We start from the raw sequence: 19,729 nt of genomic DNA on the forward strand, positions 1-19,729 counted from the left end.
TCCAGCGGGTGCAGAGCTGTGGTCCACGCAGGTGGAGGTCTTCTCACGGCCTGGATGGTGTTCACCTGCTGTGGTTGGGTGTCAGTGGGTCGGAACACCTCCTTAGTTCCTTGGTGGGACCAGAACTTTCTGCTGGGAACTGATGGTGGATTTGAGAAGGTCCGAATTTCTTCCTGTCCCCAATGTTTCCAATGTGGACGTTTTGGGGGACTAAAAGTACCTGGACGTCCCCTTGGACAGCAAACGGAACTGGCCAAAAAAATTCTGTGATCTCCGAGAAGTCCTTCAAGATCTGCCGGACGAAGCTCAGCCATCTTCTCCACCGTTGCTTGGTGGCCTCTCAGACTTGAAGGACGCCCCCTTCTGGTTCTCCCGATGGCGTTGACTCGGTCGCCCCAATTCGAAGGCGATCCTCCTGCCGAGCTGAGCGGGCGACCTCTCCAACTTGACACTCATTCTTGTAAGGAGCTCGTCCTGGCTAGGACAGTGTTGGTGGCCCCGGACGTTCCATCGACCGTCAACCAGCTTCTCCAGGGCCAAAGAGCTGCTGACATCTACCCAGCTTTGTGCTGGATGGGGAAGCTGTCGGCTCCAAACAACAGCATACCTCAGTTTTCCATCAGAATTCCAATGTACCGTTTTTCTGGACTAGTGAACACACCTGAATATGAGCCACATCAGCTAAAAATAACTAAATACAAGAAAAGACATAATAAGGCCAGGAAAAGTTCTTCTGTCTTTCCATCCACTTTCTATCTAAAACCGTCAGAATTCCACAGTCATTTCATCGGCTAAATGTTTTGGCGGCGTGAAACTCGTTTGCCCGGAAAAAATCCCAAAATTGTTGTTTAAGCCACAGTGTGCAACTGGTAGCGGCTCATTGTCTGGAAAGGAGATGTTTTCAACATCCTCCAGGGAGAGGATGGACAGGCACACCACCTTCTTCTCCTGCCAGGAGTCCCTGGTGAATCTTCTGGACCTCCTTGCCCTTCTTGACCCTGTACCCTCATCGGGAAAAATCAGTTGACTGCGACCAGTTGATCGATACCATTTTTGAGGTTCGGACGTAACGCGAAGAGAGGCTCCGATAGTTCGGACAGAAGACGGCATGAGACAAAGGGCAGGAGGGGGTGGAAGGAAAAAAACATCCTCCTTCCTTGAGAGCAAAGCAAAGGTGGACACAAGAGGTCCTTCTGCCCGTGGACATCAGACCTTAGGACTCTCAGCACCAGGCTGTACTTGTTTGAAGGCCCTGAGAAGCACCTCCTGCCTCCCCTTCAGGGATACCGTGAGCGTCGGAAGGACCAAGAGTCTTCACGGCTCCTGCTGACGGACCATCTTCAGGAAGCGGGAGAGAACTTTCTCCAATTTTACGCAACTCCTCGCAACGCGAGGCCTTGCGAAAGCAGGCTGCGTCAAAGCATCCTGTTTGAGGTCCATCGAGTCTCCGGTGACGCCACCGCCGAATCTTCTGAACCAGCTTTTGGAGGCAAACTGCCCTCAGCTTCCTGCGAAGACGCCACCTGACAAGTGCGATGTGAACCCACCCGCCGCAAACACGTCCACGGCGGTTCTTAGTCATCCAGGTCACGCTTGATTCTTGTCAACATCCTCTTTTTGCAAGAGCTGGCCTTGAGTTTTCTTCCCTTGATGACGTCAGCCTGGCGCAAAGGGGGCTCTTTTTCTGGTGAGGGATTCTGACGAGTGAATCATCTCGGACGACGTGAGGAAGAACAGAAGATCACATGATGATTTTAGAACGACAGGGTTCTTCTGAGGTTCTCCTCGCGCCCCCCAAAGCAACTAGATTTCCAGCTAGCAACTGTGATTGGAGAGCGTCAGACACGAGAAGATGCTGCTCAACAAGAGGTCAAGTTTTTTTTTTAATGTTTTTGAGAATTAAACACAAACAAAACTATTTTAATCCAAGCTTATCAAAATATTTATCCAAGAGATACCAGGAGAAGCATCACATTTAAGACAGTAGACTTCAGGCAGCAGCCGGAGGCTGGCCGGCAGCGTGGGAACCAACCAGCAAGTGGATCCAGAACGTCGAGGACCAGGACACCTCTTGGTTTTTCACTGATACTGGACGATCTGATCGTTCCACCCGATTTCTGTCAGACCAGAGAGGAACGGAGATGTTCTCAGATGATCCCTCAGAAGGGAGGAACCACTTGTAGCTGAGTGTGGACTCAAAGGCTGCTAGTAGAAGCCGCAGTCCACCGTTGACTACCCACCGCTGCTCAAGTTGGTCTGTTGCTTTGGATGTAGTGTCCTCATGTTACCATGGTGACAGCACTGTGACCCAATCTATGTTCTGGTTAGCTTTTAGCACGTTAGCCCCACCTCCCCGTCCGGCTTTTCAGAAGTTCTAGAAGGACAAGTTCCTTCTAGAAGAGTTGCCTCTTGTTAGCACATGAGAACGTTGCCCTCAGCAAAGCTTCCTCTGCTGCCGGTCCACAAATCCCCAAAGAGATGAAGTCAAAGAACCAGGCATACATGTCCGCATTCGCTCGTCCCAAAAAAAGAAAAAGAAAGAAAAGGAGAAGGTTGAAAGTTTGGTCTGTAGCTTAATCACTAACGTGGAACTGCAGCAGGTGAAAAGGGGTTTGGCCGCTGCTCTTCTACTCGTCCTGGTCCAATGAGGCCAGGGTCTTCAGCTCTGCCGTAGTGGGGTGCCTCCTCTCCGGACCATCGTCCCCCTCTTTGCCCTTGCTCTTGAAGGCGTTCCCCAGTTTGACGGACAGCGTGTGCAGCACCGCCGTCTCCTCGGGCGAGGAGGCCCTCTGGGAGCCTCGGGCGAAGGTGGACGTGGTCCGGCTCTCGGAGTTGGTGGCCTCGAACAGCTTGCCCATGAAGCTGAGCCCGGCCTGGCGGATGTGCGAGCTGCCGGCGAACACGTAGAGGATGGGGTTGACGGCGCTGCTGAAGTAGGCGAAGGCGGTGACGTTGGGGCGAGCGGTCAACGCCGCCTTGATCACGGCGGAATTGTTCTGCAGAAGCCCGATCACCTGGAGGACACGGAAACATGGACAACTTGGAAACTGATGCTGACAGACTCGTGGAGATCATGATGCAGCTCATCGCCGCCTACAGGCGTGGAGTTTGCATGCTACATGCTACTCAAACACTTTTGGGGATCCACAGGGAGTTGTATGCTTCATACTGGATCAGCTGGATCCACTAGATGGCGCCCATCGGGGGCGACTCGGAAAGCAAGCTTGGAATGGAGCGTCCAACCTTCTGATTGGACGGACACATGCTCACCGACCCACGGTTCACCTTTAGACGCCCCGAGCCCCTCACCTGTATGACGTTGACTATGTGGTACGGCAGCCAAAAGACGGCGAAAGCGCAGATGATCATCACTATCAGCCGACTCCCCTTTGCTCGCTGCTGGAACTTGGCGTTTCTCAAGCGGCAGATGATGGAGGAGTAGCAGGTGTTGATGAGGGTGAAGGGAACCAGGCCTCCCATGATGGTCTCGAAGGTGTACTGGAACACGGCGTGTCCCGCGCTGTTCCAGTGCGTCACCAGGCAGTAGGTGTTGTTGTCGGGTTTCAGCTGATTGCTAAAAGAGGGGCGGGGAGGGTTTGTCATCATCAAGGCGGCGAGAAACACCCGGAGGTGGCCCGAAGCTCACCTGCGGTAGAAGGGCATCGGCAGGGACAGGAGGAACGCCAGCGCCCAGACCCCCAGCAGCAGGACCAGCAGGGAGCGCTTGGTTCGCATCCGCTGGGACATGAAGGGCCTGGTGACGGCGAGCCAGCGGTCCATGCTCATCAGGCAGATCAGGTAGATGGACACGTACATGTTCACGCTGGACAGGTAGTGGACCAGCTTGCACGCCGCCGAGCCGAACTCCCAGCCCTTGCCTCCGGCGAGGAACCGCAGGAAGAAGGGGGCGCTGAGGAGCACGAAGGCGTCCGCCAGCGCCAGGTTCAGCACCAGCAGGCACGTCACCGAGCGCTTCTTCACCCGGCAGAACACCGACCACACCACGAACAGGTTCCCGGGGAAGCCCAGCACCAACGCCAGGGTCAGGATGACGATGCCGATCGTGGCGCTGACGGCCCTGGCGGACGCCGCGGAGGACGGAGATGCGACGGCGGCGGTGACGTTGGACTCCATCGGGTACGGTTGGACAACAGCTCGGACCTTCTGCGAGAAGAAGAAGAAGAAGAAGAAAACCCGAGGTGAGCCTGAGGACTGGATGGACAACCAGTCCTCACCCTGTCCAAAGAGGTCCGTCCTTTCCTGAAGGTATCATCTGAGGTTGCGACTGAAGCAAGCATGGAATTGTTAGATCACATAGAGCTGTGTGTGTGTGTGTGTGTGTGTGTGTGTGTGTGTGTGTGTGTGTGTGTGTGTGTGTGTGTGTGTGTGTGTGTGTGTGTGTGTGTGTGTGTGTGTGTGTGTGTGTGTGTTTGTGTGTGTGTGGACGGTTGGGACTCGATGCGCAACTTTTCTTGTGAAAGGGCTTCCTTGCGGTGAAGGTCTCAGTGAGCAGGTCCCGTATCCTTGCCGATCAGTCCTGTAGAAGGTCAGAGAACTCAGGGGTTCACAGCCTTGGAGGACGTGGAGAGGGTTGGATGGAGGAGAGGAGCTCGGAGGAGATGCAGAAGAACCCTGATTGTGATCCACGTGCTTGGTTTGTGAGAAGGTCATACCAGATGAACCCTCACACGTCCTCAAGCCTTCAAAATGAAAAGAGAAGAATCTCTTACCGTTCACAGCTTGATTCTGCTGCTGCTGCTGCTGCTGCTGCTTTGTGATCCTGAAGCTGAGTGAGATATCTTCAGGTCCACCTCCTCCACCCTGTAGAGAGGGGTGGGTCATGTGACCGGAAGCCCGGTGACCACAAGAGGTCTTCTAGTGCGTGGAGCTTTGTTTGCCCGGAAGGTGACGGTTGCGTCAGGGTCTGATGCCAGAGCACGGCACCCAGACGGACGAGGGGGTTTCCAGATGTTGAGGAGAACTTCCAGCTCCCAAGGTGATGTTCTGCCCCTGCTTGGAGGGCTTCTGGAGGGTGCGCCGCCTCCGGGTACCCGTCGGATGTGGACATTCAATAGGAGAAGGAAATGGAAATGAGATGGTTACTTCAAAATGTCAGGTGTCACAATCATCACCGCCGTTGGTTTCCAACTGGTCTTTGCTTTTTGGTGCTTCTAGATTACTTCTTCTCTTTCCTGAGGTCCCGGAAGCTTCTAGAAGCTCTGACAGAGAAGCCGAGCTCTAAGCCAAGCTGCATTTTGATTTCTATTCAAATGTTTACACTTTCAGAATATTTTCCTTGTCATCAGAACTGAACCTTTGGAGTAAAACCCTGAGGAGTTGCCCGGGTCTCAGCAGACGTCCAAACTCCACTATCTTCAGGAGATGCTGTCTTTTTGGGACCTGACTTGTACTTCAGGGGTGATTTCAGCATCCTGTCCTCTGCGGCCGTGGAAGCAGAGCGGTGAAAGGAAGAGCGTGTTTCCTCGCAAGTCTGAACAGCACTGCGATCTTATTCTTCTTCTTTGTGGAACAAAGTGTGCTGGAGTTCATCCTGTCGTGGCTCATGGCCTCCCCGACCCTTTCCTTCCTTGCATAAATCCCTCCACGGGACCTGTGCAGTGACATCACCGCCGTCTGTTGCGTCACGTTGTGGTTTTGTCACTTTCAGCGCTCGAGGCGTCCGAGGCGGCGGCGAAACTTCCCGGCAGCTCTTACTCAACCGTCGCGGTTCAGCTCGCCGCTGCTCCCCGGCGGCCGCGGCCCAGAAGGCAACCCTTCAGGAAAAGGAGCGGCGGACTGAGGTAGCCGCCGGCATGTTTCTTTTATTTATTTTTCAGATTTTAACTTTATTTCAACCTTTCTTATCTGTCGGCAGGACATCTTGGACAAATAAAACATTGGAAACACATTCGGTAATAAAAAAAAAAACAGCAACATTATCATATTTGGTGGTCAGTAAGATGTCTCTGGCAGCAGAAGGAGGAAGCATGCTAGCATGGAAAGATTGTTTGCTTGTGGATCAGCTATGTAGCCTGGGGGACGTTGTCTCCAGGACGCTGGAGGTCACTGTCAAGCCTTCTTTAGGTGTTGTAGGTCGTGGGATGATGTCTGGTTGGAAGGTCTCAGCCTGCTGGTAGCTTGTTTGTTGGAGATGGCTTACCTACAGCCTGGATTGGGCTTCGAGGCTTCTTGGCACAGGGAACGGTAGCACCCCGTCTCTGCATGTTAATGAACGGAAATGGCATTTTGGTGAAAAGAAGGAACTCGAGGGACGGGTTTAATCCGGAGTGGATTCTGGATCTCATCCGGAGCGGACATGGAGTCACGCCTCAGAAGGTCTGGGCGTGAGTGACGCCTCCGGGTCAAAGCCCGAGACGGCCTCCCATTTCCGTGGTTGGAGTGGACCGAAGAGGAGCGGGAAGGAGAAGACCGGAGGAACGCGAGGAAGGAGGGCGAGAAGGGATTCAGGTTTGCTGCTCGCTCTTCAGCGGTTTGACGGACGACTCCGGACTGGAGCCGGACTCTTGAGGTGTCTCCTTCATCATGACGGCGTCGGCGCCCTTGTCCTTGTCGCGGCTGTTCTGGCTGTTCTGCCGGCTCTTCCTGGTGGTGGAGTCCAGGCCCGTGCCTTCGAACAGGCGGGCCATGAACGCCAGGCCCTCCCGCCGGATGTACGACTTCCCGGCGAAGAAGTAGAGCACCGGGTTGGCGCAGCTGCTCATGAAGGCCAGGGAGGACGTGACGGTCCGGCTCTGCACCCATACATCCTGCAGCCTGCCGGGCAGACGTGGAGGAAGAGTTAGGACAGTGTTGCCAACTGTACTTGTACTTCTTCACTTGAGGAAGCCTCTGGGACGAGGGGTGAGACAAGTGAAGAAGTTCAAGTCCATGACGCGAAGATCAATAATAACTATCCTTTATTAATCCCCGTGGGGAAAATGGTTCTCTGCGATGAAGCCATCATGGATGAACCCTGAGCAGTAGGCTGCCGTCCACCAGCACCAGGGGAGCAGTTAGAGGTTCGGTGGGGTTCCAGAAGAGGTGGGGTTCGGCCTCTTCTGGAGGCAGAATCTGACTTAGCAAGAAGAACTATCTACTCTGCGGAGGCGCTCAGGCGACCAGGTCACGGTGAATTCTTGTCAAAATCTTCTTGTCGTGGCAACCGGACTTGAACTTCTTCCCTTGAGGACGTCTCACTCCTCCCCGGTTGCCACGACAAGAAGAGTTAGTAGAGCGGCTTCCCTTCACCAAAAACAACCCTCGGCCTCCTCTGGGGGCAGAATCTCAACTATCAAAAAGGGAAAGTCATACAACTCCTGTTCCTGCACAAAGAGGAAGGAAGTATTCACTCAATCGTGCAGCTCATGGTCAATTTCTGTTAAAATCTTCTTCTTGTGGCAACTGGACTTGAGCTTCCTCACTTGAAGACATTTCTCCCTCCCCAGTTGCCTCCAGTTGCCACAGGCGACAAGAAGATTTCGACATGAGTTCAGAGAGTGTCTTCCGATCAGCAAAAGCAAACACTCGGAGGCAGAATCTGAATGAGCAAGAAGGGAAAGCCATGCAAGTCCTGTTCCTGTGCAGAGAAGAGGGAACTATTCACTGTGGTTGTTGTGGTGGCCAGAAGAGGGCAGCACAGGTGCTCAGCCAGAGCGTCATGAAGCCCCAAGAGGAGAGCAAGAACATGTAGGCGTTGTCCTTCAGGTTGTTGCGTTCTCGTGTCTGGACTCGGATGGAGATCATCTCCATTTCACCCGGGGGTTTAATCGCGTGTCAAGATCCTCCGACAAAGAACCGGCGTCCCAACGGGAGCACTCACTTTCTCTTGGCCGTTCCCTCCGGACACAGCGCCCAAATCACCTGGAGATACAACAGAAACAACAACCACAGATGAAGATCGCCGGCCCGCCTCGTCCTCCGAGCGCCGCCGATGCCGTCAGGGTCGGAGACGCACCTGCACCACGTTGATGACGTGGTAGGGCAGCCAGAAGATGCAGAAGGTCACCACGATGGCCAGGATGAGCTTCTCGCTGCGGATACGGCGGCGGAACTTGGTCTGGCGGATCTTTCGCAGGATGCAGATGTAGCTGACCAGGATGATGGTGTAGGGGATGATGAAGCCGAACACCACCTCCAGCAGATACTGGATGACCGTCTGCGGCGGGAAGGAACCCGAACGGTCAGACGCTGACCAGTGACATGCGGGAGCTCGGTGACGAGTGAGGCGCTGACCTCATCGCAGTTCGCAAACATATGAACCCTACAGAGGAGCTTATTCACAGAATAAGTCGAGGAGCTGCAAGAAGAATCCCCGGAATCAGGAGCGCCTCCTACCCTGAGGCAGGACGACTGCGTGCCTCACTTACTGGCTCTTGGCGGCCATTTTCTGTTCGCCGAGCACAAGAAACTAGTAACGCACATGCAGCCGTCGACAAGTTGGAAATGTAGTTCATCCAGCAAACGTGTTCAAACATTTTGATAGCGACATACAGAGAGACAGCAATCCGGTGTCGGTGCAGAGCTTGCTAGCAGTTAGCCGCCGTAGAGGCTCAGCGGTCGGCAGCCTCACCGCGCAGCTCCGAATGTGAAAATCCAGCCATTTTGAATAAATAGAACGGCTCAAGTTAAATGAAAAATACCTTTATGGTGCAAATCACTGATTATTGTACCGTCGCTTCCGGACTATGTTAATAATAATTTATGGATTTTTGGGGGCTCACGAGCTTCACGCCGCCAAAACATGTAGCCTCGTCACATCAGACCCATGAAACGAGTGAAAATCTGAGGTCGTTCAATTCGGACGGCGAAGAAGTCGACTTTAACAGTTTTAGTTTGCAGGATGAAGAACGACCCAGCCGGCGGGAGGAGGACCGAGAAGATGGATGGACTTTTCCTCGTCTTACTATCATTCATCCGAAGAACCAAATCAGAAGACTCACGTCGCTGGCGGAGTTGTGTTGGGAGTTGCAGATCCTGGAGTTTCCCGCCACGTCCCTGTAGATCAGCGTGGGAAGCGCGGCGACCATCACCACCGCCCAAACCCCGGCCAGCAGCCGCAGCGTCAGGCGGTGGCGGGCGACGGCGCCGACGCGCTGAGGCCACAGGACGGCCACCAGCCTGTAGAGACTCATGAGCATGATGAGCTGGATGGAGGCGTACATGTTGACCAGGCACAGGTAGAAGAGGATCTTGCACATCACCCTCCCGAACACCCAGTACTTCATCACCAGGTAGACGATGAAGACGGGCGTCAGGGCCATCAGGAGGCCGTCGGCGACGGCGAGGTTGAGGATGAGCAGGGTGGTGACCGACTGCTTCCGAGCTCGCGTCAGGATGCTCCAGATGACGAAGAGGTTCCCGGGGAAGCCCAGCAGGAACACCAAGCTGAGGATGAGGGTGCCCACGGCGGTGGAGGCCTGGCCGCCCATGGTGTCGTTCATGGACTTGTTGGCGAGGAGGCCGCCGCCCAGCGCCATCCGGACTTCCTGCCGGACGCGAGACGTCAGGAGATCGACATCGAGCGGAGAAAGCCGGTCCTCTCGGATGCCGGAGGGAGGCGGCGCTCTTTGTTTGATTTGGCGGGAAGCCTGGGTTTACGCGTGTGTTTGCGCTGTTGCAAGTGTAACAGGTTTTGACGGCGTTCATTAATTCCTACGTGACGAGACCAGACACGAGCGGCGGACGGCGAGCTTCGCCCTGCTGCCCCGGGGAGTCGCTCCGCCAGGGAGGCCCCGCGCTAACCGCTCCCCGAAATCTATTTGTTTACCTGCAGAAACGCTAAAAACGACCCGCGGGAGTTGATCTGGAACGAGACCCGAATCTGGATTTAGGTCTCCTGAAGACAAGGGTGAAGGTCCAGCGTGGAGAAGGAGACGTGGATGTTCCTGGAGAACATTTCACACCGTGACGAGTCATCACTTGCTCGACATATCTGGGCTATTAGCGCATGAATACACCCTCGGGTTTACCTGCGAGCAAACGCTGCAACCCACCTCCGTGTGTGTGTGTGTGTGTGTGTGTGTGATGGACCTTTTCCGTCCCTCGGGCGACATCGGCGTCCCTGATCTGAAACGGTTGATGCTAACCAGTTAGCGCCCCAGTTAGCTCCTTATAGCATTAGCATCTGGTTACTCTATTTATGCGTGTATATTCTGTATTTTCTCCATGTAACATCTCTATATTACTCATTCTGTAGAGTTACTAATAATTCATCTGTTAGTCATACTAATCACTATCTATTTGTATGTGATCTGCACACAACTTACCCACTTGACTTACACCAGCTGTTAAAAACATTACATTTATTCTGCAAATACTGCACAATCTGTACGTTTGCACTTCAGATGAGAAGCTAACTAGCATTTTCTTTCATGTGTAATGACAATAAAGTTGAATCTGATCCAATCTAAAGTTGTGTATGAAGGATAACGTTTGGAAGGATCCCGAGCCGACCGCGCAAATCCTTGTCTGATGAAGCTCCTCGGATATTTTGCCGTCAAAAACACATTTTCTATCTTTAGCATTGTGCTAAGTAAATATAACTAATGTTAAATAACTCTGACTTTATGACTTTATGTTACAAATGCATTGGTGTGAAAACAATGTTTACTAGTTGCTGCGCTACAAAGCTAGCTTTCACCGCCGCAGTGTTTTTGGTGAAAACCTTCTAGTTCGGCTTTTAATTCTTGGACAATTTGTTATTTTCCCGGAAGGCTAACTTTAGCATACTTAGCTTCGTGTTTGCGTGTAGATTTTACCCTGCAAAAGACATACCGTTGTTTTTCTCCTTGAAGCACAAACATGTATTTGCTTTCCCATCTTTGCAACTTTTCTCTTCCTGAACATTTAGAAATTATTTCGGCATCGATGTGGATTCACCGCCATCTGATGGCGAGACGCCGTCACGTGATCCGAATGTAGTTTATGGTCTTTATCTTATAACAATCAGACCCTTTCAGACGTGGGACACTCAAAGTGACGTGGCGGCCGCCTTCGGCCCGCAGGCCTTGAGTTTGACCCTCTGAAAACACTGATGGAGTTATTGATTTAGTTTTATTGGTTATTATTCTATCGTAGCAGCCAATCGGGATACGTAATTACTGCCTTTTACAGCGGGGAAGAATAAATATCGCAAAGAAATAAGTTTCGGCCCTCCGGCACCATTCGGCAAAAATGAACTGATGAATGAACGCCAACGCTGGTCTCCACCTTCTTCTGGTTTCCATGACGACAGCAGTCCCTCCCTATCTGTTGCATGCAGCCGTTAGCAGCCGTTAGCAGCCGTTAGCAGCCGTTAGCAGCTAGCCCCTCCTCCCGGGCTGGAGTTAGAGGCACGCTGCTTCTGTTTACACAAATCTGTCCCGACCGCAAACACACACACACACACACACACACACACACACACACATACACACACCGCAATCAAAGCAGTCGGATATGTTGCGGGTCGTGCACAAGAACCGCCACCTCACAACATCAACAGTGTGTGAAACTGGAGCCTGAACACACACACACTTGTGAAACCGGGTGACTCACGCAAAGCGAGCGTGTGTGTGTGTGTGTGTGTGTGTGTGCGCACAATGACTCATGCTGGAACACACACCTGCTCTACCTGTGGCGGGCATGCAGCTTCCACAGGCCAAGTCCTGCCGCTCTACTCGCGTGTGTTTTCCGTGTTTCCTCCCGACCTGCAGCCTCGGCATCAACCGAACCCCGAGAAGAAAAACCCCAAATTCACCTTCACGCCGACAGGAGGACGTCGAGAACCTTGAGAAGCTGGAGGGCGCAGAAGAAGAAGCAGCGCCGGAGGGCGTCCGGCGAACGGCGAGCGTCGATCTCCTCTTCCGAACCGACGCCGCCGGTCGGTTGCTGCGGTTACGAGTGAAGGAGCGACTCCGTCGGGAGCTTCTGCGTCCTGATCCTCTTTAAATTCACCTTCTGGCCACGACCAACCTTCTGCAACCTCCTACAACCTCCTACAACCCGGCGCACGCGTTCACTCCCTCTGCTTGCTGGAACACGCAGCGCGAGGTGAGCGGCGAGGCGTGTCGTCGCCGCCGCCGCCGGCCCTTCCCCTCGGCCTCCGCTGGCTCGCCGGCGCCCACGGAGGAATTCCACCTCCAGATGAATCCTTCTCTTCCGGAGAACGTCGGGAATTTCTCGGTGGAACGAAAGTTGAAAAAGCCTCCTATCTTGAGAGAAATCTGTAAGAAATCACACCGCGTGACCTTCTGGACTCTGCGTTTGCAGTGAGGTGGAGATCCAGGAGACGTCACCGTCAGGGAGGTTCGAGAGCCTCTGGTTCACGGAGGGTCATTAATCTTCTCAGGAGGCGTCGCTCCCTTTCTAAGCGCCTTGGAGGCTGGAAAAGACCACCTGGTCTGAGGCTCTTCGGTTTCTGCTTCGCTGATGATCTCTTGACCTTCAGACTCACCTCGCGGACACGTGGGTCCACCATGACGTTACATCACATCTTCTCCCCCCTCCAGGGGCCAATCCACCTTCTCCATCTAACCTTCTCTCCATCTTCTTCTCTCACACCCACTAACTTCATGTTCCTCTGGACCTCCTCCAACCCCAGCATTCTACCCATACGTTCTCCATCCCTCCTCTGTCCAGAACCCAACCATCTCCGTCTGACTTCCTCTCCAGAACATCTCCCACGTGTTGTCCCTTTGCTGGACTCTTTCCTGATCTGTCCTCATCGTTCCTCAAAGAGAACCTCCACATCTTCAGCTCTGCTTCCCGTCTTCTCCTCAGTTCCAGGATCTCCAAACCTCTCCTTCCGTTCCAGCCGATACTCTTGAGACTTTTCTCCACCCATTTAGACCTTCTTGTTCCTTCACCTCTTTTCTTTCCAGTTGACCCTCCACCTTCTCCATCTCCACTCCCTGTAGCCTCGCCGTTCCTCTTGGGCTCCTCTCCTTTCCAGATCATACCTCCACCTCTCTAGATGTTCCTCCACCTGCTCCCTGCTCTCACTACAGATCACAGTATCATCTGCAAACCTCATGGTCCATGGAGGTTCCTGTCTCACCTCCAGTTCACGACCACGACCGGTTATTTTCTTTCCGTTTGGTTGCTCCTCCGTCGGTCGATCCCTCGTGAGCTTCTCGCCGATCAGGTCCTGTTTGTGAAGGTTCAGCCTCTCCGTCAGAGGTCAGCATCTTTGGTAACAGCTGAAGAAGAGGAGAAGGTGAAGGTGTCCTACGTTGGCCCGTTGTCAGCGGGACCAGTGGAAGGTCTTCATGAACATCTCATGACCGTTCCCGGACGGTTTGTTCCCACTTCCGTCCACTAGGGGGCGCTGTTTCCCCTCCACCGACCCCACGGTTTCCCCGATTATTGTTCCCGGAAACTATTTGGGGGTTCGGGGCCGAACTCAACTCTTCACAAAAATCACGTATTTGTAAAAAGCACTAAATTGCGTGATTTTCACAAAGATGATGCAAGTAAACGTTCTGAGGAAGGATGACAAATACAGGCTGCCTCGCAAAATAATCATTTATTCAATCGAATTTCTTAGAATTTCTCTCTTGAGGACTTTTACCTCAGTGAGTCAGCGCGTCGTGCCTTTGCTTGCCTACGTTTGTCGTCCAACCGCTGCTCATCTGCTGCTCTGCCGGGTTTTTTCCGGTCTCGTGAGAGGAATCGGCAGATGTTTCCACGTCGGATCCGATGACCTCCGGCTCGCGTCCAAAGCCCAGAAGAAAAGGTCCATAGTAGCCGCGTCGCTCTGCGGCTCGAGCTCCGGATTTCCCTCCGGCGCTTTTCCATCTCCGGGAACGTCTTCACGGAGAGCTGGTCTCGGTCGTGTACAGTTTGGTCAAATAGCCTCGTAGCTTCCGTAGCTTAGCTGGCGACCTAGCCGGGTCTCAACCAATCAGGATTGAGCGTTTCGTCTCGTTTTCCTTAAACACGACGATCTGATCGTCCGGAAGTGAACGCGCGGCTTCTCAGAAGATGATACACTTGATATTTTTGATGCCCGGAGGCCACGCTTGGCCAGGTCCGACCCGGCCGATGGTGTTACTCACACGGGTGTGTTTGGAGCCGTTCTCGACACGCGGCGACGAGTCGGGACGAATGTTGTTGAAAAGGAAACAAAGTCGGAGAACTTCATCTGCCGCGTCGCTAAAACACGTCGGTCATTTTCACGCAAGTTTAAACCGGACGAACCCAGAGAGCGAGGATTGACGGTCGAGCTCGTACCTTCACGCTCCCTGGACCACCGGCCTGCTGGACAGCATCTAGTCTACCTCATTGAAAGAACACACACACACACACACACACACTCACACACACTTGTGGATCCCTGCAGGTCACCCGGAGAGGTCAACAACCCGACCCGGGTGAATCTCCTAAGTTTGGTTCGGCGAATTAAATTTGTGTTTGTTCCAATAATCGTGATGTTAATTTACTCATGAGCACAATGCTAACTGCCAGGCTAACTAAGCTAACAAGCCTGAGGTGAGTCGCCGGCTAGCTTGTTGGCTTCGCCACGTTTTGGAAAGTTCAAGGTGGCTTCGTGAACGGAGCGCACGACGTTTCTCATACGATCATGTGAGATTCGATTTGGATTTATTGTAAGGATTTCGCCGCGCCGATAAGATGCTAGTTGGAAACGCTGGCCGTCGGTCCGCTGGGCGCGGAGCACGGCCGCCGCTAACCGAGCTAACGCTTCGACGAGCCCCGAAACGCGGGAGGTTTCACGAAAAATCGTGGTTGAAGACGATCTCCTCGCCAGGACCTCCGATCTGAGCGCCTCCCGATCCGGTCGGAACTTGAAATTAGCTTTACAAGCGTTCACGTTAGCGCAATAGCCTAGCCGCGGGTTCGCTAACATTCATCAGCTAACATATTTCGAATTATTCCCTTAGATATGACATGTTTTTTCCCTCAATATTTATGTTCATATTCATTTTACGACCTCCTACTGTCTTTCTAAAGCATTTCTTCTTTTACATGATTGCAATCTATCTCATATATTACAGTCTTTATTTGCATCTTCTTTCCCGTTTAACTTCTCGCACGCTTTTCCGTTCAAGCTGCTCAGACATTGAATTTCCCTGTCGTGCATCAACAAAGTCCATCTCATCTTGTGGAAGATGCTTTTCCATCCCGATGTTCCCTGGAGGTCCACTGAAGCTCTCCTGAGCTCCACGTGTTTATTCACCGACTGAAAATATAAAAGCTAAACAAAGACGGCACCATCAAGCCTCCGGCTCAGGAGTGACCGGAGAAGCAGGAGATGGAGGGGGCTGGTCGTCCTCCGCCAGCTGGTAGCCTTTCCCCCGGGGGAAGCCCGTCCTCAGGGCCTCCGTCCAGCTGCCGCTGTCGCAGAAGCTCAGCAGGATCTCAAAGACTGTGGACAGAAAGACACGGCTTCAGAAAGTCAAACTCCATCTTCTGGTTCTTTAGAAGACGTGTTTTCAGCCAGCGGAGGGCGTGCGGGAGCCGGCGGCCGAGGCATTTCTGGAATACTTGGTTTTTACGAGCGCGATCATCCAGCTCAGCGCTGGTTTTCCACTCGCGGCTCCTTCTGACCAACGTCGGGTCCTGAGAGGCTCCTCTGGTGGAAAAGCGATTCCACCGGCATGTTTTTACATCGCGTGATGCGACAAACTCGGTCCAAAACAAGCTTTTTTTTTGGGGCCGTCGTTCCCGAAACCGTCACATCGGCCGCCAGTCGCACCTGTTAGAAAATCCTTCGCGAGGATTTGCAGGCTTTTTATTCGGAAGGTTGGCGTCGGCGCCGGTGGACGGACGCCCCTCACCTTGGTTGATGGCGAGGATCTTGGAGTGGAAATTCTTGGCGTTGCTCCTCTTGCTCATGTAGCGGTCGATGGGCAGCCGGGCCGCCGCCACGCCCAGCTCTCCGGCCCGGCGGAGGCTCAGCTTCTGCAGGAGATCAACCACAAGGACGGTGACGCGACCAAATCCGCTTTTGCTCGACGTTCAGAGTTTGGAAGTGGCGGCGTGAGCGATGCTTGGAAAACCCAGGCGATACAAATAATGAAAATCCCGACAAAGAAGGGAGCCTGATTTTTTTTTTTTTCCCAAATACCTTCTGGATGCTTTCGTCCACGACGCCCCCGAGGACGTACACCTTGTCGGGGTCCAGCGTTTCCAGGACTGAAATTAAACACGTTTAAAGACAGATGTTAAAGTGCGGATCCACAACGGAAATAAGATAAGAACAACTTTATTAATCCCGAAGGAAATTGTTGTGCCAGAGTTACAGAAAATATAACAGTAATAAATGATAAAAAGAAAAAGGCAGAATTAGAAATAAAAATAAACTATAAACTTTAAAGTGTCTCAGTGAAACTATAAAGTGTCTTAGTAACAAGTGAGGTAAGGAGTGCACAATAGTATGATAAAGGAAAAATTGTAGTGAAGCTGTTATGAAATGAAATATTGCACAAAACATCCGGGCCTTAAAAGACGATATTGACGATATTGTCCCATTTGATCACTTTTTGTACCGGCTCTGCAAAAACTGGAACTGAAACACTGCCGGCACCGCATCTAGCTTTAGCGCCCGTTAGCTCTCTCCGAAGCTTAGCTCGGCTAAACGCGTGAAACACATTCGTAGCGGGAACGTGCACGCCGATCCTCAGGAAGTCGTGCACGAGGCGTCACCATTTGTTTCCCGCGGACCCGAACCTGCTCCCGGCAGAAAGGAGGAGCGGAAAGCTAAGCTAACACAATGCAACCGGTTTACGTCAACAAATAAATAAAGTTGTTCTTATTCTTATTCAACCCGACACGCTTTCGACGTTCGATGTTGCGAATCTGGATTTTTAAGGGTTCTTCACTGAATCCTGGTCATGCTAGTTAGCCCTCCAGGTCGGGTTCCCTTTAAGGGGACCGGATCTGATGGGACGGGTGTGCAGGTGGCGCCCCCTGCTGGCCGGAGGGTGAACTCGCGCTCAAAAAGCGCAGGACAAGAAGGCGTAGAAAGCTTTCTTTCTTTGGGTTTCGTGAGCGCGTCCACGAGCTGAGCTTTGCTCCTTTGGCCGGGTTCTCACCTGAAGTGTTGGGTCGCTAATCTGTCGCTGATCTCAAGGGCTCGGCGTTCCAGTTGCTCAATAAACAAGTACAAATGACTCAGTTACCGTGTAAATCACGGGGAAATACATGCCGGTTTAAAACGGCGGCCTGCAGATACTTGAGTATTCAAGACCGGAGTATTTTCTAAATACGAAAGTTAGGCGGGACCTGGACCACAGAGGCAGGAACCAAACCGTCATCCGTTCACAAAGAGAACCTCAACATCTTCGTCTCTGCCACCTCCAGCTCTGCCTGCTGTCTTCTGGTCATTGTCAGCGTTGGTAGATCATCTCACCACCGTCTCCTCCACCCTTCCTTTCCTTCTGGCTGATGTTCTTCCATCTCTTGGTACCCCTGACACTTTTCACCACCTGTTCCAACCAGCTTGAACCAGTTCCTTCACCTCTTCTCCTCTCTCTGCCATCGCTCTGGACTGTTGACCTTAAGTACTTGAAATTCTCCACCATCTTCATTCTCCACTTCCTGTAGCATCACCGTTCCACCCGGGTTCCTCTCATTCACACACATTCACTCTGTCTTGTTGGACAAACATTCATACCTCCACCTCTCTAGATGTTCCTCAACATGTTCTCTGCTCTCACTACGGATCACGATGTCATCTGCAAACATCATGGTCCATGGAGGTTCCTGTCTAACCTCATCTGTCAGCCTGTCCATCACCACTGCGAACAAGAAGGAGCTCAGAGCTGATCCCTGATGGAGTCCCACCTCCACCTTGAACTTCTCTGTTACCCCTACAGCACACCGTACCAGTGTCTCATAGCGAGCATACATGTCCTGCGCTGACAATAAATGCTATTCTCTGCTATTCTCCATCCCTCTCTTGAGTTTCAGGGCGTCTCCAGACCTTCATCGGCGTCCGGCGAGAGGTAGACGACGGCGTCGGGCGGGAACAGGTCCAGGCAGCTGTCTTCGGTCAGATCCATCTGAGAGCGCAGAGGGAGGTAGAGAACAGCAAAGTCAGAGGAGGACAGGCCGGATGCGAGGAGGTGAGGAGGTCCTCTCACCGAGTAGTTGAGGAAGCCGGCGTTCATGCGCACACACTCCCTGTACACCCGGCTGTCCTCCCTCAGCTCCGTCAGGAACACGTGGAACGGTCGCGTCGCCTTTCTGTTGGATCCGTAGAGTCGCCTCAGCTGGCCGGCCAGTCGGCTCACCTCCTGGACAGGGTTGGGGGGCGTTAGAGGGGCTGCCGACGACAAGCTCCAAACCGACAGACCCAAAATCATCCGTGACTCCGAAGGCTTGTCGGACATTCACTCCGAGACGTCCTCCCCTCCGAACCTTGTCCGACATGCCGTCCGTCATGCTGAGGTCCACGCACAGCTTGAGCCCGGTGGACCGAGCCTCGGCCAGACGCTCCTCGGCGATGGCCTTCGCGACCCTCTTGGACGGCCGCGGCTCTTCTGCACAGACACACCGACCGGCCGACGTCAACGTTCGAGTCTACCTGTTTGAAACCACCCGTTTCATCTGAATGGAGGTCAGACGTCAGTGTCGTCTCATCCCGGGAAGCTCTATGTTGCATGCAAGACATGTATGCTCCTGTCGGTCTTCACAAAGATCTCCTACTTGGAACAGTTTTCCAGGATAGGTGGGAACCGTGTGTTAAGAGTACTCTACCAAAGTACTTTCCAGAGTAATCCAATACTTTTTGAAATGTGCGACGGATTCTGAGGGACTCGTACCGGAGCGGCGGCTCAGCTTCCTCCTCTGCTTCTCCTCGTTCCTCTTGCTCTTCTTGGCGGCCAGCCGTCTCTCCCAGCGCCGCTGCTTCCTCAGGACGTTCCTCTGGACAAACGACAACCACGTTTAGGTTTCGCCTCGGACCTTCGGCAAAGAAGGAAGCCCCCGAGTCAAAGCGCCGCAGCTAATCTCCTGCCTCCATCGAACCCTCTCCTCTCACACCATCCAGCCTCCGATCCTGTCCTCCTCCATCCGTGAACCTGGAATACCAGAGAGGAGGAACACCATCACCAGCCTCCTCCGTCCACCTCCCAACCATCTCAGCCTGACTTGTCTATAGATATCAGAGCTCCTTCAGGTCCTTCGACCATCTCAGTAATATCCTGCGAAGATCTCAAGGCAGCACCTGGATCTCAGGACCCTCCACCCTTTCCTCCAGAAGCTCCTCTGACCCACCGAGGCCTGTCCGCCCTCCTCGCCCGGCCGCCGGGGCTCCTCTTCCGGCTGCAGGTCTATGAGCAGCAGCTCCATCTCCTCCAGAAGGTCGCACATCTCCGAGGGAAGGATGAAGCCCACCTCGGCTTTACACACGCAGGAAAGTGGACGTGCGTGGAAGTCCACGCACAGACACGCTCCGCGGGGGGAAAACACGCCGGATGTAAACAGCGTCGCACAGAGATGACGTCACAGGGAGGAAACCGGCTTTTCGGGTGAATTAACATTAACATGAACAACTTTATTTATCCCGAAGGAAATTGTTGTGCCAGAGTTTCAAGTAAAAACATAACAGTAATAGATAAAAGTAGAAAGGAGGAAGAATAAGAAATATAATCAAATACGAATTGTCTAAGTGTTAGCAGTAACTTCAAAGATTGAAGATCTCAACATCTGATTCAAATGATTGTTGATATCAATAATCTGCGTTTTTTTTCCAAATTTCCCATCGATTCTCTTTAAACGTAATTCG

The 19,729-nt window shown here is 52.9% G+C and overlaps 3 protein-coding genes across 5 annotated transcripts; all 3 read right to left on the reverse strand.

Annotated features, from left to right (window-relative positions):
• Positions 1-1,126: 1,126 nt before the first annotated feature.
• On the reverse strand, positions 1,127-5,694 carry ltb4r (leukotriene B4 receptor). Of its 2 annotated transcripts, none has more exons than XM_086166327.1 (4): positions 4,468-5,694; positions 3,647-4,164; positions 3,310-3,574; positions 1,127-3,014 (listed from the first exon to the last, which is right to left on the reverse strand). In XM_086166327.1, the coding sequence occupies exons 1-4, from the start codon at positions 4,840-4,842 to the stop codon at positions 2,628-2,630; spliced, it is 1,545 nt and encodes a 514-aa protein (XP_086022453.1). In that variant the 5' UTR covers positions 4,843-5,694; the 3' UTR covers positions 1,127-2,627. The 2 variants fall into 2 exon arrangements, with proteins under 2 accessions (XP_086022453.1, XP_086022454.1); XM_086166328.1 differs by having other exon boundaries at positions 4,731-4,844.
• Positions 5,695-5,809: 115 nt separating this feature from the next.
• On the reverse strand, positions 5,810-12,245 carry LOC147223237 (leukotriene B4 receptor 1-like). 2 transcript variants are annotated; one of them, XM_086166331.1, is made up of 5 exons: positions 11,603-11,711; positions 8,940-9,485; positions 7,955-8,155; positions 7,820-7,860; positions 5,810-6,774 (listed from the first exon to the last, which is right to left on the reverse strand). In XM_086166331.1, the coding sequence occupies exons 2-5, from the start codon at positions 9,474-9,476 to the stop codon at positions 6,465-6,467; spliced, it is 1,089 nt and encodes a 362-aa protein (XP_086022457.1). In that variant the 5' UTR covers positions 9,477-9,485; positions 11,603-11,711; the 3' UTR covers positions 5,810-6,464. The 2 variants fall into 2 exon arrangements, with proteins under 2 accessions (XP_086022457.1, XP_086022456.1); XM_086166330.1 differs by lacking the exon at positions 11,603-11,711 and adding an exon at positions 11,738-12,245 and having other exon boundaries at positions 5,811-6,774.
• A 2,644-nt stretch (positions 12,246-14,889) lies between these two features.
• Positions 14,890-19,426, reverse strand: trmt10b (tRNA methyltransferase 10B). Its single transcript, XM_086165334.1, has 8 exons — positions 19,219-19,426; positions 18,765-18,867; positions 18,361-18,482; positions 18,084-18,236; positions 17,924-18,002; positions 16,067-16,134; positions 15,777-15,900; positions 14,890-15,364 (listed from the first exon to the last, which is right to left on the reverse strand). Exons 1-8 carry the CDS (start codon positions 19,312-19,314, stop codon positions 15,213-15,215), a joined length of 897 nt encoding a protein of 298 aa, XP_086021460.1. The 5' UTR covers positions 19,315-19,426; the 3' UTR covers positions 14,890-15,212.
• Between the last annotated feature and the right edge of the window lie 303 nt (positions 19,427-19,729).

This window comes from Fistularia commersonii, chromosome 19 (genome assembly GCF_037954325.1).
Source record: "Fistularia commersonii isolate RoL2024-O1a breed Wild chromosome 19, RoL_Fcom_v1.0, whole genome shotgun sequence".
In the NCBI taxonomy this organism is placed as follows: Eukaryota; Metazoa; Chordata; class Actinopteri; order Syngnathiformes; family Fistulariidae; genus Fistularia; species Fistularia commersonii.